The sequence below is a fragment of the Podarcis erhardii genome (assembly GCF_964252035.2).
Source record: "Podarcis erhardii genome assembly, chromosome: Z".
Taxonomy (NCBI): domain Eukaryota; kingdom Metazoa; phylum Chordata; class Lepidosauria; order Squamata; family Lacertidae; genus Podarcis; species Podarcis erhardii.
The window spans coordinates 51,303,148-51,320,089 of NC_138504.1; the positions used below are offsets into that span (position 1 = coordinate 51,303,148).

A 16,942-nucleotide genomic window follows, 5' to 3' on the forward strand; every position below is an offset into this window, starting at 1 on the left:
CCGGAACCCCCTGGAAACTCCTCCTTCCAGAATCCCCTTGAAATCCAGAACCCCCTAGAAATCCCGGAATCCAGAACCCCCTAGAAATTTGGGGATCCAGAACCCCCTGGAAATCCCGGAACCTCCTTGAAATCTCTCCTTCCGGAACCTTCTTGAAACCTCTCCTTCCGGAACCCCCTGGAAATCCGGAATCCCCTGGGAATCTATCCTTCCGGAACCCCCTGGAAATCCCAGAGCCCCCTTCAAACTCCTCCTTCCAGAACCCCCTAGAAATCCTTCCGGAACCCCCTGGAAATCCTGGAATCAAGAACCCCCTGGAAATCCCAGAAACCCCTAGAAATCCCTCCTTCCAGAATCCCCTTCCAATCCTTCCTCCCGGAATCCTCTGGAAATCCAGAACCCCCTGGAGATCCGGAACCCCCTGGAAACTCCTCCTTCCAGAATCCCCTTGAAATCTGGAACCCCCTAGAAATCCCGGAATCCAGAACCCCCTAGAAATTTGGGGATCCAGAACCCCCTGGAAATCCCAGAAACCCCTAGAAATCCCTCCTTCCAGAATCCCCTTCCAATCCTTCCTCCCGGAATCCTCTGGAAATCCAGAACCCCCTGGAGATCCGGAACCCCCTGGAAACTCCTCCTTCCAGAATCCCCTTGAAATCCGGAACCCCCTAGAAATCCCGGAATCCAGAACCCCCTAGAAATTTGGGGATCCAGAACCCCCTGGAAATCCCAGAAACCCCTAGAAATCCCTCCTTCCAGAATCCCCTTCCAATCCTTCCTCCCGGAATCCTCTGGAAATCCAGAACCCCCTGGAGATCCGGAACCCCCTGGAAACAACACCTTCCAGAATCCCCTTGAAATCCAGAACCCCCTAGAAATCCCGGAATCCAGAACCCCCTAGAAATTTGGGAATCCAGAACCCCTGGAAATCCCAGAATCCAGAACCCCCTGGAAATCCCGGAACCCCCTGGAAATCCCTCCTTCCAGAATCCCATTGAAATCCAGAAACCCTTCGAAACACCTCCTTCTGGAACCCCCTGGAAATCCCGGAACCCCCTGGAAATCCCTCCTTCCGGAATCCCATGGAAATCCAGAAACCCCTCGAAACACCTCCTTCCGGAACACTTTCAAATCCCTCTTTCTGGAATCCCATGGAAATCCAGAAACCCCTTGAAACACCTCCTTCCGGAACCCCCTGGAAATCCCAGAACCCCCTAGAAATCCCTCCTTCCGGAACCACCTTCAAATCCCTCTTTCTGGAACCCCCTGGAAATCCCTCCTTCCGGAATCCCATGGAAATCCAGAAACCCCTCAAAACACCTCATTCCGGAACCCCCTGGAAATCCCGGAACCCCCTAGAAATCCCTCCTTCCGGAACCACCTTCAAATCCCTCTTTCTAGAACCCCCTGGAAATCCCTCCTTCCGGAATCCCATGGAAATCCAGAAACCCCTTGAAACACCTCCTTCCGGAACCCTTTCAAATCCCTCTTTCTGGAACCCCCTGGAAAACCCTCCTTCCAGAATCCCATGGAAATCCAGAAATCCCTTGAAACACCTCATTCCGGAACCCCCTGGAAATCCCGGAACCCCCTAGAAATCCCTTCTTCCGGAACCCCCTTTAAATCCCTCTTTCTGGAACCCCCTGGAAAACCCTCCTTCCGGAATCCCATGGAAATCCAGAAACCCCTTCGAAACACCTCCTTCCGGAACCCTTTCAAATCCCTCTTTCTGGAACCCCCTGGAAATCCCTCCTTCCGGAATCCCATGGAAATCCAGAAACCCCTTGAAACACCTCCTTCCGGAACCCCCTGGAAATCCCAGAACCCCCTAGAAATCCCTCCTTCCGGAACCCCCTTTAAATCCCTCTTTCTAGAACCCCCTGGAAATCCCTCCTTCCAGAATCCCATGGAAATCCAGAAACCCCTTCGAAACACCTCCTTCCGGAACCCTTTCAAATCCCTCTTTCTGGAACCCCCTGGAAATCCCTCCTTCCAGAATCCCATGGAAATCCCGGAACCCCCTAGAAATCCCTTCTTCCGGAACCCCCTTTAAATCCCTCTTTCTGGAACCCCCTGGAAATCCCTCCTTCCGGAATCCCATGGAAATCCAGAAACCCCTCGAAACACCTCATTCCGGAACCCCCTGGAAATCCCGGAAGCCCCTAGAAATCCCTTCTTCCGGAACCCCCTGGAAATCCCAGAACCCCCTAGAAATCCCTCCTTCCGGAACCACCTTCAAATCCCTCTTTCTGGAACCCCCTGGAAATCCCTCCTTCCGGAATCCCATGGAAATCCAGAAACCCCTTGAAACACCTCATTCCGGAACCCCCTGGAAATCCCGGAACCCCCTAGAAATCCCTTCTTCCGGAACCCCCTTTAAATCCCTCTTTCTGGAACCCCCTGGAAATCCCTCCTTCCGGAATCCCATGGAAATCCAGAAACCCCTCGAAACACCTCATTCCGGAACCCCCTGGAAATCCCGGAACCCCCTAGAAATCCTTCCTTCCGGAACCCCCTGGAAATCCTGGAATCCCCTAGAAATCCCTCCTTCTGGAACCCCCTAGAAATCCCTCCTTCTGGAACCCCCTGGAAATCCCGGAATCCAGAACCCCCTAGAAATTTGGGGATCCAGAACCCCCTGGAAATCCCGGAACCTTCTTGAAATGCCCCCTTCCAGAACCTTCTTGAAACCCCTCCTTCCGGAACCCCCTGGAAATCCCGGAATCCAGAACCCCCTAGAAATTTGGGGATCCAGAACCCCCTAGAAATTTGGGGATCCAGAACCCCCTGGAAATCCCGGAACCTTCTTGAAATGCCCCCTTCCAGAACCTTCTTGAAACCCCTCCTTCCGGAACCCTCTGGAAATCCCAGAATCCAGAACCCCCTGGAAATCCCAGAATCCAGAACCCCCTGGAAATCCTGGAACCTTCTTGAAATCCCTCCTTCCGGAACCCTCTGGAACCCCCTCCTTCCGGAACCTTCTTGAAATCCACAGAAAAGTCGGCTTCCAGAAACTTCCATTTTAAGATTCCAAGCGGTTCCAGAACATTCTCCAAAAGTAACACGTATTTCCAGAACATTCTCCAAAAGTCGATAAAAATTTCTTTATTTCCTTCCAACATTCTCCAAAAGTCAATAAAAATTTCTTTATTTCCTTCCAACATTCTCCAAAAGTAGATTAAATTTTCTTTATTTCCTTCCAACATTCTCCAAAAGTAAATAAAAATTTCTTTATTTCCGGCGAATACAATGACAATTCAATTCAAAAGTAACGACGAAAGGGCGAAATTTAAAAATTAAATTTAAATTGAATTTTGAAGGATGAAATGTAAAAATTAAATTTGCATTTGATGATTAAGGGATGAAAGTTGAAAATTAAATTTAAATTGAATTTTTAAAGGCTTAAATTTAAAAATTAAACTTAAATTTAATGAATCAGGGATTAAATGTAAAAATCAAATTTACATTGAATGATTAAATGTAAAAATTAAATTTGCATTTGATGATTAAGGGATGAAAGTTGAAAATTAAATTTAAATTGAATTTTTAAAGGCTTAAATTTAAAAATTAAACTTAAATTTAATGATTCAGGGATTAAATGTAAAAATCAAATTTACATTGAATGATTAAAGGATTAAAGGTAAAAATTAAATTTAAACTTAATTATCAAAGGATTAAATGTAAAATTTAAATTTAATTATTAAAGGATTAAACTTAAAAATTGAATTACTAAAGGACTGAATGTAAAAATTAAATTTAAATTTAAATTTTACATTTAATCCTTTGATAATGAAGTTTAAATTTAATTTTTACATTTAATCCTTTAACCGTTCAATGTAAATTTGATTTTTACATTTAATCCCTGAATCGTTAAATTTACATTTAATTTTTAAATTTAACCCTTTAAAAATGAAGTTGAAATTTAATTTTCAACTTTCATCCCTTAATCATTCAATGCAAATTTAATTTTTACTTTTCATCCTTCCAAATTTAAATTGAATTTTTAAAGGCTTAAATTTAAAAATTAAACTTAAATTTAATGATTCAGGGATTAAATGTAAAAATCAAATTTACATTGAATGATTAAAGGATTAAAGGTAAAAATTAAATTTAAACTTAATTATCAAAGGATTAAATGTAAAATTTAAATTTAATTATTAAAGGATGAAACTTAAAAATTAAATTTGAATTACTAAAGGATTGTGTAAAAATTAAATTTAAATTTTACATTTAACCCTTTGATAATGAAGTTTAAATTTAATTTTTACACTTAATCCTTTAACCGTTCAATGTAAATTTGATTTTTACATTTAATCCCTGAATCGTTAAATTTACATTTAATTTTTAAATTTAACCCTTTAAAAATGAAGTTGAAATTTAATTTTCAACTTTCATCCCTTAATCATTCAATGCAAATTTAATTTTTACATTTCATCCTTCCAAATTTAAATTGAATTTTTAACTTTAGGACAGTTCAGAAATGGAGGACTATCAGGGAACTTTCCGGATAAAACGGGGAGCGTCAAATTAAATTTCCCAGGAAAAGCGGCAAAAAATCCCATTTTTCGTCCTCCCCCCCCCAAAAAAAAATTAAGACAAATTCGACGGTTTCTTCCTATTTTGACGGAAACGACTCCGGAACGTTCCGGAAAATCGGGGGGGGCAGGGTCACGACCTCCAAAAGGACGGGGGCAGGAAGCCCTTGGGGAGGGGGATTTCGTTCCGCCGCAAAGATTCCTGGGAAAAGATAATAATAATAACAACAACAACAACAACAACAACAACAACAACAACAAGAAAAACAATATAATATTAAAATAATAATAATAATAATAAATATTGAGAATAAAAATAATACAAAACAAAACAAAACAACAATATAATATAATAATAATAATAATAATAATAATAAATATTAAGAATAAATACAAAACAACAATATAATAATAATACAAAACAACAATATAATAATAATAATAATAATAATAATAATAATAAATATTAAGAAAAATAATACAAAACAACAAAACAAAACAAAACAAACAAAACAATATAATAATAATAGTAATAATAATAATAATAATAATAAATATTAAGAATAAATACAAAACAACAATATAATAATAATACAAAACAACAATATAATAATAATAATAATAATAATAATAAATATTAAGAATAAAAATAATACAAAACAACAAAACAAAACAAAACAAAAAAAACAACAATATAATAATAATAGTAATAATAATAATAATAATAATAATAATAATAATAATAATAAATATTAAGAATAAAAATAATACAAAACAACAAAACAAAACAAAACAAACAAAACAACAATATAATAATAATAGTAATAATAATAATAATAATAATAATAATAATAATAATAAATATTAAGAATAAAAATAATACAAAACAACAAAACAAAACAAAACAAAACAAACAAAACAACAATATAATAATAATAATAATAATAATAATAATAATAATTAAGAATAAAAATAATACAAAACAACAAAACAAAACAACAACAATAATAAGAATTTGCTGCTATACATTCCCAAAAACGATCCTTATAATGATGGAAATGAAATTAGAATGAAATTATTATTATCATTATTATTATCAATTCAAAAGCTTTTCAAATGCAGTAATTTGGAATGCGATAATTTAAAATACGATAATTTCAAAGGCAGTAATTAAGAATGCAAGAATTCCAAATGCAAAATTTCTGAATAATTTCTGAATAATTTAGAATGCAAAAATTTCAAATCCAGTAATTTCAAATGCAATAATTTCAAATGCAAAATCTCCGAATGCAGTAATTTCAAATGCAAAAATTTAGAATGCAAAATTTCAAATGCAAGAATTTCCCCAAAACGATCCTTATAAGGATGGAAATGAAATTATAATGAAATTATTATTATCATTATTATTATAAATTCAAAATCTTTTCAAATGCAGCAATTTGGAATGCAATAATTTAAAATACAATCATTTCAAACACGATAATTTCAAATGCAGTAATTTGAAAATCAGTAATTTAGAATGCAAAATTTCCAAATGCAATAATTTCAAATCTAGTAATTTCAAATGCAATTATTTAGAATGCAGAAATTTCAAATGCAGAAATTTCAAATGCAATAATTTCAAATGCAGTAATTTCAAATGCAAAAATTTAGAATGCAAAAATTTCAAATCCAGTAATTTCAAATGCAAAAATTTCAAATGCAATAATTTAGAATACAAAAATTTCAAATCCAGTAATTTCAAATGCAATAATTTAGAATGCAAAAATTTAAAATCCAGAATTTCAAATGCAATAATTTCAAATGCAAAAATTTAGAATGCAAAAATTTCAAATCCAGTAATTTCAAATGCAATAATTTCAAATGCAATAATTTAGAATGCAAAAATTTAAAATCCAGTAATTTCAAATGCAAGAATTTCAAATGCAAGAATTCCGAATGCAAAAATTTCAAATCCAGTAATTTCAAATGCAATAATTTAGAATACAAAAATTTCAAATCCAGTAATTTCAAATCCAGTAATTTCAAATGCAATAATTTAGAATGCAAAAATTTAAAATCCAGTAATTTCAAATGCAAAAATTTCAAATGCAAGAATTCCGAATGCAATAATTTCAAATCCAGTAATTTCAAATGCAATAATTTAGAATACAAAAATTTCAAATCCAGTAATTTCAAATCCAGTAATTTCAAATGCAAAAATTTCAAATGCAAGAATTTCAGATGCAAGAATTCCGAATCCAAAATTTCAAATCCAGTAATTTCAAATGCAATAATTTAGAATGCAAAAAATTCAAATCCAGTAATTTCAAGTGCAATAATTACAAATGCAATAATTTCAGATGTAATAATTCCGAATGCAATAATTTCAAATCTAGTAATTTCAAATGCAAGAATTTCAAATGCAAGAATTTCAAATGCAAGAATTTCAAATGCAAGAATTCCGAATGCAAGAATTTCAAATCTAGTAATTTCATATCTAGTAATTTCAAATGCAATAATTTCAGATGCAAAATTTCCGCATGTAATAATTTCAAATGCAGTAATTTCAAATCTAATAATTTCAAATGCAATAATTTCAGATGCAGTAATTTCAAATCTAGTAATTCCAAATGCATTAATTTTCGATGCAAAAATTCCAAATGCAAAATTTCTGAATGCAATTATTTCAAATGCAAAAATTTCGAATGCAAGAATTTCAAATCCAGTAATTTCAAATGCAAGAATTTGGAATCCAGTAATTTCAAATGCAATTATTTCAAATGCAAGAATTCAGAATGCAATTAATTTTAAATGCAATCATTTAGAATGTAATTTCGAATGCCATAATTTGCAAGAATTTGCAAAGAATTTGCCATGATTTTACCTCCAAAAACTGCTTCAGGCGGATAAAGGATCCCATTTGCCCAGGGCTGGTAATCTCTTCGATCCTTCAGGGAGCAAAGAAAAAATTAATTAAATTAAAATCTGTAAAATAAAAATTAAAATCTGCAAAATATCAGCAATAAATAAAAATAAATGAAAATGGAATGAAAATAAAGCAAAACAAGGATCTCTTATCAGTAAAATATCAGAAATAAATGAAAATAAATGAAAATGGAATGAAAATAAAGCAAAACAAGGATCTCTTATCAGTAAAATATCAGCAATAAAGAAAAAATTAATTAAATTAAAATCTGTAAAATAAAAATTAAAATCTGTAAAATATCAGCAATAAATAAAAATAAATGAAAATGAAATGAGAATAAAGCAAAACAATGATCTCTTATCAGTAAAATATCAGAAATAAATGAAAATAAATGGAAATGGAATGAAAATAAAGCAAAACAAGGATCTCTTATCAGTAAAATATCAGCAATAAAGAAAAAATTAATTAAATTAAAATCTGTAAAATAAAAATTAAAATCTGTAAAATATCAGCAATAAATAAAAATAAATGAAAATGAAATGAGAATAAAGCAAAGCAATGATCTCTTATCAGTAAAATATCAGAAATAAATGAAAATAAATGGAAATGGAATGAAAATAAAGCAAAACAAGGATCTCTTATCAGTAAAATATCAGAAAGAAATAAAAATAAATGAAAATGAAGTGAAAATAAAGCAAAACAATGATCTCTTATCAGTAAAATATCAGCAATAAAGAAAAAATTAATTAAATTAAAATCTGTAAAATAAAAATTAAAATCTGTAAAATATCAGCAATAAATAAAAATAAATGAAAATGAAATGAGAATAAAGCAAAACAATGATCTCTTATCAGTAAAATATCAGAAATAAATAAAAATAAATGAAAATGAAATGAAAATAAAGCAAAACGAAACAAAAAACAAAATAAAAAATATATAAATATCAATAAAATAAATAAAAAGGAAAGGAAGATAAATAAATAAAGAAAAGAAAAATAATAAATACATTAAAGAAAAAATAATAAGATAAATGAAATGAAAATCCAGAAAAGAAAACAAAGAAGACAAAATAAAAATCAGTAAAATATCAGAAATAAATAAAAATAAATGAAAATGGAATGAAAATAAAGCAAAACGAAGCAAAACATAAAACAAAACAAATAAATATATAAATATCAATAAAATAAATAAAAAGGAAAGGAAAATAAATAAATAAATAAATAAAAGAAAAATAATAATAATAATAAAAATAATAAGATAAATGAAATGAAAATCCAGAAAAGAAAACAAAGAAGACAAAATAAAAATCAGCAAAATATCAGAAATAAATAAAAATAAATGAAAATGGAATGAAAATAAAGCAAAACGAAGCAAAATATAAAGCAAAACAAATAAATATATAAATATCAATAAAATGAATAAAAAGGAAAGGAAAATAAATAAATAAATAAATAAATAAATAAAAGAAAAATAATAATAAAAATAAAAATAATAAGATAAATGAAATGAAAATCCAGAAAAGAAAACAAAGAAGACAAAATAAAAATCAGTAAAATATCAGCAATAAATAAAAATAAATGAAAATGAAATGAAAATAAAGCAAAACGAAGCAAAATATAAAACAAAACAAATATATAAATATCAATAAAATAAATAAAAAGGAAAGGAAAATAAATAAATAATAATAATAATAATAATAATAATAATAATATAAGATAAATGAAATGAAAATCCAGAAAAGAAAACAAAGAAGACAAAATAAAAATCAGTAAAATATCAGAAATAAATAAAAATAAATGAAAATGGAATGAAAATAAAGCAAAAGGAAACGAAACATAAAACAAAATAAATATATATATAAATATCAATAAAATAAATAAAAAGGAAAGGAAAGGAATTTGATAAATATATAAATAAAAGAAAAATAATAAATAATAAATAAATAATAATAATAAAATAAGATAAATGCAATGAAAATCAAGAAAAGAAAACAAAGAACACAAAATAAAAATAAATGAAATATCGACAATAAATAAAAATAAATGAAAATGAAATGAAAATAAAGCAAAACAATGATCTTATCAGTAAAATATCAGAAATAAATAAAAATAAATGAAAATGAAATGAAAATAAAGCAAAACAATGATCTTATCAGTAAAATATCAGAAATAAATAAAAATAAATGAAAAGGAAATGAAAATAAAGCCAAACGAAACGAGACATAAAACAAAACTATATATATATATATATATATATATATATATATATATATATATATATCAATAAAATAAATAAAAAGGAAAATAAGTAAATAATAAATGAAAGAAAAAATAATAAGATAAATGAAAGGAAAATCAAGAAAGGAAAACAAAGAACACAAAATAAAAATAAATAAAATATTGACAATAAATAAAATAAATGAAAGGGAAAGTAAATAAACAAAACCTATAAAACGAAAGAAAAAATATAAATATCAGTAAAATAAATAAAAAGAAAGGAAAATAACAAATGAATAAATAAAAATAGAATAAAATATAGATAAATATCCACAAAATATAAATAAAATATCAACCATAAATAAAAATATATCTACGTATCAATGAAATAAAGAAAAAGGAAAGGAGAGGAAAAGAACAAATAAGTAAATCAAATTAAATTAGAATAAAATAAATGGAAAGGAAATGGAAAGAAAGAGAACAAAGCAAAAATCAATAAAACATCAACCATAAATAAAATAAATGGAAATAAATAAAAGGGAAAGAACAAATAAGTCAATAAAAGAATAAATAAAATTCCCATGGCGGAAAGTTTGCAGATATGGAATGGAATTAATTCTGATTGCAAAGGGCGGGAAAATGGGAACTATTGATTATTGATCAATAAATATTTATCTGAATTTATTGAATTTTTTTATTTATCTGAATTTTTTTATTTATCTGAATATTAGAGATAAATATCGATTACCTGGGCAGATATTCCTCTCGGATCAAGACCATCATCTTCCAAAATTGGGCCTGGTAGACTTTCATGAGAGCGTTGCCACAGACCTAATAATAATAATAATAATAATAATAATGATAATAATAATAATAATAATAATAATAATAATAGAGTGGTAAAAAAGCAATAATAAATACAATAATAAAACAGGAATGAAATAATAATACAGTGGTAAAAGCAGCAATAAGAAATAGAATGATAAGAAGGCAAGTGATGAAATAATAATAATATATATAAATATTAATATTAATAATAATAATAATAATAACAACAACAGCAACAATAATAATAATAATAGAGTGGTAAAAAAGCAATAATAAAACAGGAATGAAATAATAATACAGTGGTAAAAGCAGCAATAAGAAATAGAATGATAAGAAGGCAACAGTGATGAAATAATAATAATATATATAAATATTAATATTATTAATAATAATAATAATAACAACAACAGCAACAATAATAATAATAATAATAGAGTGGTAAAAAAGCAATAATAAAACAGGAATGAAATAATAATACAGTGGTAAAAGCAGCAATAAGAAATAGAACGATAAGAAGGCAACTGTGATGAAATAATAATAATATATATAAATATTAATATTAATAATAATAATAACAACAACAACAGCAACAATAATAATAGAGTGGTAAAAAAGCAATAATAAATACAATAATAAAACAGTAAGGAAATAATAATACAGTGGTATAAGCAGCAATAAGAAATAGAACGATAAGAAAGAAACAGTGATGAAATAATAATAATAATAATAATAATAATAATAATAGAGTGGTAAAAAAGCAATAATAAATACAATAATAAAACAGTAAGGAAATAATAATACAGTGGTAAAAGCAGCAATAAGGAATACAACAATAAGAAAGGACAGTAATGAAATAATAATAATAATAATAATAATAAAAAAAAAAAACCAGTGGTAAAAAAGCAATATTAAATACAATAATAAAACAGTAAGGAAATAATAATACAGTGGTAAAAGCAGCAATAATAAATACAACAATAAGAAAGAAACAGTGATGAAATAATAATAATAATAATAATAATAATAATAATAATAATAATAATAGAGTGGTAAAAAAGCAATAAGAAATACAATAATAAAACAGGAATGAAATAATAATACAGTGGTAAAAGCAGCAATAAGAAATAGAATGATAAGAAGAAGCAACAGTAATGAAATAATAATAATAATAATAATAATAATAATAATAATAATAATAGAGTGGTAAAAAAGCAATAATACAATAATAAAACAGGAATGAAATAATAACAATACAGTGGTAAAAGCAGCAATAAGAAATACAACAAGAAGAAGAAGCAGTAATGAAATAATAATAATAATAATAATAATAATAATAATAATAATAAAGTGGTAAAAGAAGCAATACTAAATACAATAATAAAGCAACAGTAATATATTATTACTTTTATTATTATTATTATTAATAATAATAATAATAATAATACAGTGGTAAAAGCAGCAATAATAAATATGACAATAATAAAACAGTAACATAATAATAAAACAGTAACATAATAATAATAATAATAATAATAATAATAATAATAATAATAGTAATAATAATAATAATAATAGAAGAAAAATAGTGGAAAGGGAAATTCCCCTCCCACAGCTCGGACGCCTGGGTCCCACCTCCAGGAAACAAACAGGAAATGGGAAAGGAAACAGGAAATGGGAAATCCCCTGCCCCTTCCTGGATGCCTGGGTCCCCCCTCCAGAAAACAAACAGCAAACAGGACGCCTGGTCCCTCCTCCAGGAAACAGGAAATGGGAAATGAAACAGGAAATGGGAAATCCCCTGCTCCCGGCTCGGACGCCTGGGTCCCCCCTCCAGGAAACAAACAGGAAACAGGACGCCTGGTCCCACCTCCAGGAAACAAACAGGCAACAGGAAGTCCCGTCCTACCCCCACTTCCTGCCTCTGGGTCCCACCTCCAGGAAGTCGAAGAGGATGGTGGCCGTCACGTCGGCCAGGGGTTCCAAGTTCAGGATCTCGGCCAACCAGATCCTTCTCTCCCCCACTTCCTGCCCCGGACGCCTGGGTCCCCCCTCCAGCAAACAAACAGGAAACAGGACGCCTGAGTCCCACCTCCAGGAAACAGGAAATAGGAAAGGAAACAGGAAATGGGAAATCCCCTCCCCTGGCTTGGATGCCTGGGTCCCCCCTCCAGGAAACAAACAGGAAACAGGAAAGGGGAAATCCCCTCCCCTGTCTCGGATGCCTGGGTCCCCCCTCCAGGAAACAAACAGGAAACAGGACGCCTGAGTCCCACCTCCAGGAAACAGGAAATGGGAAAGGAAACAGGAAATGGGAAATCCCCTCCCCTAGCTTGGACGCCTGGGTCCCACCTCCAGGAAACAAACAGGAAATGGGAAAGGAAACAGGAAATGGGAAATGGGAAATCCCCTCCCCTGGCTTGGACGCCTGGGTCCCACCTCCAGGAAACAAACAGGAAATGGGAAAGGAAACAGGAAATGGGAAATCCCCTCCCCTGTCTCGGACGCCTGGGTCCCCCCTCCAGAAAACAAACAGGAAACAGGATGCCTGGTCCCACCTCCAGGAAACAGGAAATCCCCTCCCCCGGCTCGGACGCCTGGGTCCCCCCTCCAGAAAACAAACAGGAAACAGGAAATGGGAAATCCCCTTCCCCGGCTCGGACGCCTGGGTCCCACCTCCAGGAAACAGGAAATGGGGAATCCCCTCCCCCGTTTCGGACGCCTGGGTCCCCCCTCCAGGAAACAAACAGGAAACAGGAAATCCCTTCTCTCCCCCACTTCCTGCCCTGGATGCCTGGGTCCCACCACCTCCAGAAAACAAACAGGAAACAGGAGGCCTGGTCCCACCTCCAGGAAACAAACAGGAAACAGGAAATCCCCTCCCACCCCCACTTCCTGCCCCTCGGTCCCACCTCCAGGAAGTCAAAGAGGATGGTGGCCGTCACGTCGGCCAGGGGTTCCAAGTTCAGGATCTCAGCCAACCAGCGCCAGGCCTGGTTGAGTCCGTGCGGGTGGTTCTGGGAAAAGAAGAATCGAATATTATTTGAATTATTTTAATAATAAAATATTCAAATGTTTGCTTGGAATGAAATTTGAATATCAGATTTATTAAAAAATACAGTATTTCAATTTAAGAGTTTTTTTTATCCGTTTTCCACTAAGAAGACCCAGTTGATAATTCCATTGAATGCTAATTAAATTTTAATTAATTTAATTAATTTAATTAATTTAAATTTAATTAAAATTAATAGAATAAAATATTAAATTAAAGTTTTTTTATCCGTTTTCCAGTAAGAACACCCAATTTATTAATTCCATTGAATCCTAATCCGATTAAAATTAATAGAATAAAATATTAAATTAAATTAGTTTTTTTATCTGTTTTCCAAGTAGACCCAGTTGATAATATCATTGAATCCTAATCTGATTAAAATTAATAGAATAAAATATTAAATTAAATTAGTTTTTTTATCTGTTTTCCAAGTAGACCCAGTTGATAATATCATTGAATCCTAATCCGATTAAAATTAATAGAATAAAATATTAAATTAAATTAGTTTTTTTATCTGTTTTCCAAGTAGACCCAGTTGATAATATCATTGAATCCTAATCCGATTAAAATTAATAGAATAAAATATTAAATTAAATTAGTTTTTTTATCTGTTTTCCAAGTAGACCCAGTTGATAATATCATTGAATCCTAATCCGATTAAAATTAATAGAATAAAATATTAAATTAAATTAGTTTTTTTATCTGTTTTCCAAGAAGACCCAGTTGATGATTTCATTGAATGCTAATCGATTAAAATTAATAGAATAAAATATTAAATTAAATTAGTTTTTTTATCTGTTTTCCAAGAAGACCCAGTTGATGATTTCATTGAATGCTAATCGATTAAAATTAATAGAATAAAATATTAAATTAAATTAGTTTTTTTATCTGTTTTCCAAGAAGAAGACCCAATTGATAATATCATTGAATCCTAATCCGATTAAAATTAATAGAATAAAATATTAAATTAAATTAGTTTTTTTATCTGTTTTCCAAGAAGACGACCGTTGATGATTTCATTGAATGCTAATCGATTAAAATTAATAGAATAAAATATTAAATTAAATTAGTTTTTTTATCTGTTTTCCAAGAAGACCCAGTTGATGATTTCATTGAATGCTAATTGATTAAAATTAATAGAATAAAATATTAAATTAAATTAGTTTTTTTATCTGTTTTCCAAGAAGAAGACCCAGTTGATAATATCATTGAATCCTAATCCGATTAAAATTAATAGAATAAAATATTAAATTAAATTAGTTTTTTTATCTGTTTTCCAAGAAGAAGACCGTTGATGATTTCATTGAATGCTAATCGATTAAAATTAATAGAATAAAATATTAAATTAAATTAGTTTTTTTATCTGTTTTCCAAGAAGACCCAGTTGATGATTTCATTGAATGCTAATCGATTAAAATTAATAGAATAAAATATTAAATTAAATTAGTTTTTTTATCTGTTTTCCAAGAAGAAGACCCAGTTGATGATTTCATTGAATGCTAATCAATTAAAATTAATAGAATAAAATATTAAATTAAATTAGTTTTTTTATCTGTTTTCCAAGAAGACCCAGTTGATGATTTCATTGAATGCTAATCGATTAAAATTAATAGAATAAAATATTAAATTAAATTAGTTTTTTTATCTGTTTTCCAAGAAGACGACCCAGTTGATAATATCATTGAATCCTAATCCGATTAAAATTAATAGAATAAAATATTAAATTAAATTAGTTTTTTTATCTGTTTTCCAAGAAGACCCAGTTGATGATTTCATTGAATGCTAATCGATTAAAATTAATAGAATAAAATATTAAATTAAATTAGTTTTTTTATCTGTTTTCCAAGAAGAAGACCCAGTTGATGATTTCATTGAATGCTAATCAGATTAAAATAGAATAAAATAAAATATAAAAAGAAAAATAAATAAAATAAGCAAAATAAGTAAAATAAAATAAATCAAGCAAAAATAAAATCAAGCAAAAATAAAACAAAACAAAAAATAAAATCAAGCAAAAATAAAACAGAATAGAATAGAAATAAAACAGATCAATAAATTGAGCAAAAATAAAACAAAATAAAATACATCAAATAAATCAAGCAGAAGTAAAACAAATAAAAATATAAATAAAACAAATAAAGTAGAATAAATAAAATAAAATAAAGCAGAAATAAAGTAAAACAAAAGAAAGAAATATAAAATAAAGTAAAATAAAGCAAAAATAAAGTAAAATAAATAAAATAAAGCAAAAATAAAGTAAAATAAATAAAGCAAAAATAAAATAAAATAAATAAAGCAAAGATAATATAATATAATATAAAGCAAAAATAAAGTAAAATAAATAAAATAAAATAAAGCAAAAAAGCAAAATAAATAAAATAAAATAAAGCAAAAATAAAACAAAATAAATAAAATAAAATAAAGCAAAAATAAAGCAAAAATAGAATAAATAAAGCAAAAATAGAATAAAATAAATCAAGCAAAGATAATCTAATCTAATATAAAGCATAAATAAAATAAAATAAATAAATAAAATAAAATAAAATAAAATAAAGCAAAAATAAAGCAAAAGTAGAATAAAATAAATCAACCAAAGATAATCAAATCTAATATAAAGCATAAATAAAATAAAATAAAGCAAAAATAAAGCAAAAATAGAATAAAATAAATCAAGCAAAAATAATCTAATCTAATATAAAGCGAAAAGAAAGAAAAGAAAGCAAAAAGAGAGCAAAAGAAATAAAATAAAGCAAAAATAAAAATAAAATAAAATAAAATATATATTTTCTCCCTCCCCCCCCCCGGGTCACCCAGAGCGACCCGGAATTTTCCGGAATCTCCCGGAATCTCCCGGAATCTTCCGGAATCTCTTACCCCCTGGAGGTCCCCGTAGGGCCAGCGCAGCGTCAAGATGGCGGCATAGAGGCGGATCATTCCGGACATGCGCTTGAGGAAGTTGTCCTGGGGCTCCGGGGCCGAGTCGTGGGATTGGTAGCCCAGGAGCCTGGGGGGCGGGAGGGGAAGGCGGCTGTCAATCAATCAATCAATCTGTCAATCAATCCATCTGTCAATCAATCCATCTGTCAATCAACCAAACCATCAACCCACCCATCTATCCATCTATCTATCTATCTATCAATCTTATCTATCTATTCACCAATCTATCCATTCATCCATCTATCTATCTATCTATCTATCCATCCATCCATCTATCTATCCATCCATATATCCATCTGTCCATCCATCGATATATCAACCCACCCATCTATCTATCTATCTATCTATCTATCTATCTATCCATCCATCTATCTATCCATCCATATATCCATCTGTCCATCCATCGATATATCAACCCACCCATCTATCTATCTATCTATCTATCTATCTATCTATCTATCTATCGATT

The 16,942-nt window shown here is 30.1% G+C and overlaps 1 protein-coding gene across 1 annotated transcript in view; it reads right to left on the minus strand.

Moving 5' to 3' along the window:
* Positions 1-4,587: 4,587 nt before the first annotated feature.
* Positions 4,588-16,942, minus strand: part of GLE1 (GLE1 RNA export mediator) — a 43,653-nt gene continuing 31,298 nt past the window's right edge. The window contains exons 12-16 of the mRNA XM_081846711.1: positions 16,411-16,540; positions 13,397-13,501; positions 10,408-10,490; positions 7,402-7,465; positions 4,588-4,737 (exon numbers count right to left, since the gene is read on the minus strand). Of these exons, the coding sequence (XP_081702837.1) occupies positions 4,669-4,737; positions 7,402-7,465; positions 10,408-10,490; positions 13,397-13,501; positions 16,411-16,540 (451 nt within the window). The 3' untranslated portion in view covers positions 4,588-4,668. The remainder of the gene's footprint in view (positions 4,738-7,401; positions 7,466-10,407; positions 10,491-13,396; positions 13,502-16,410; positions 16,541-16,942) is intronic.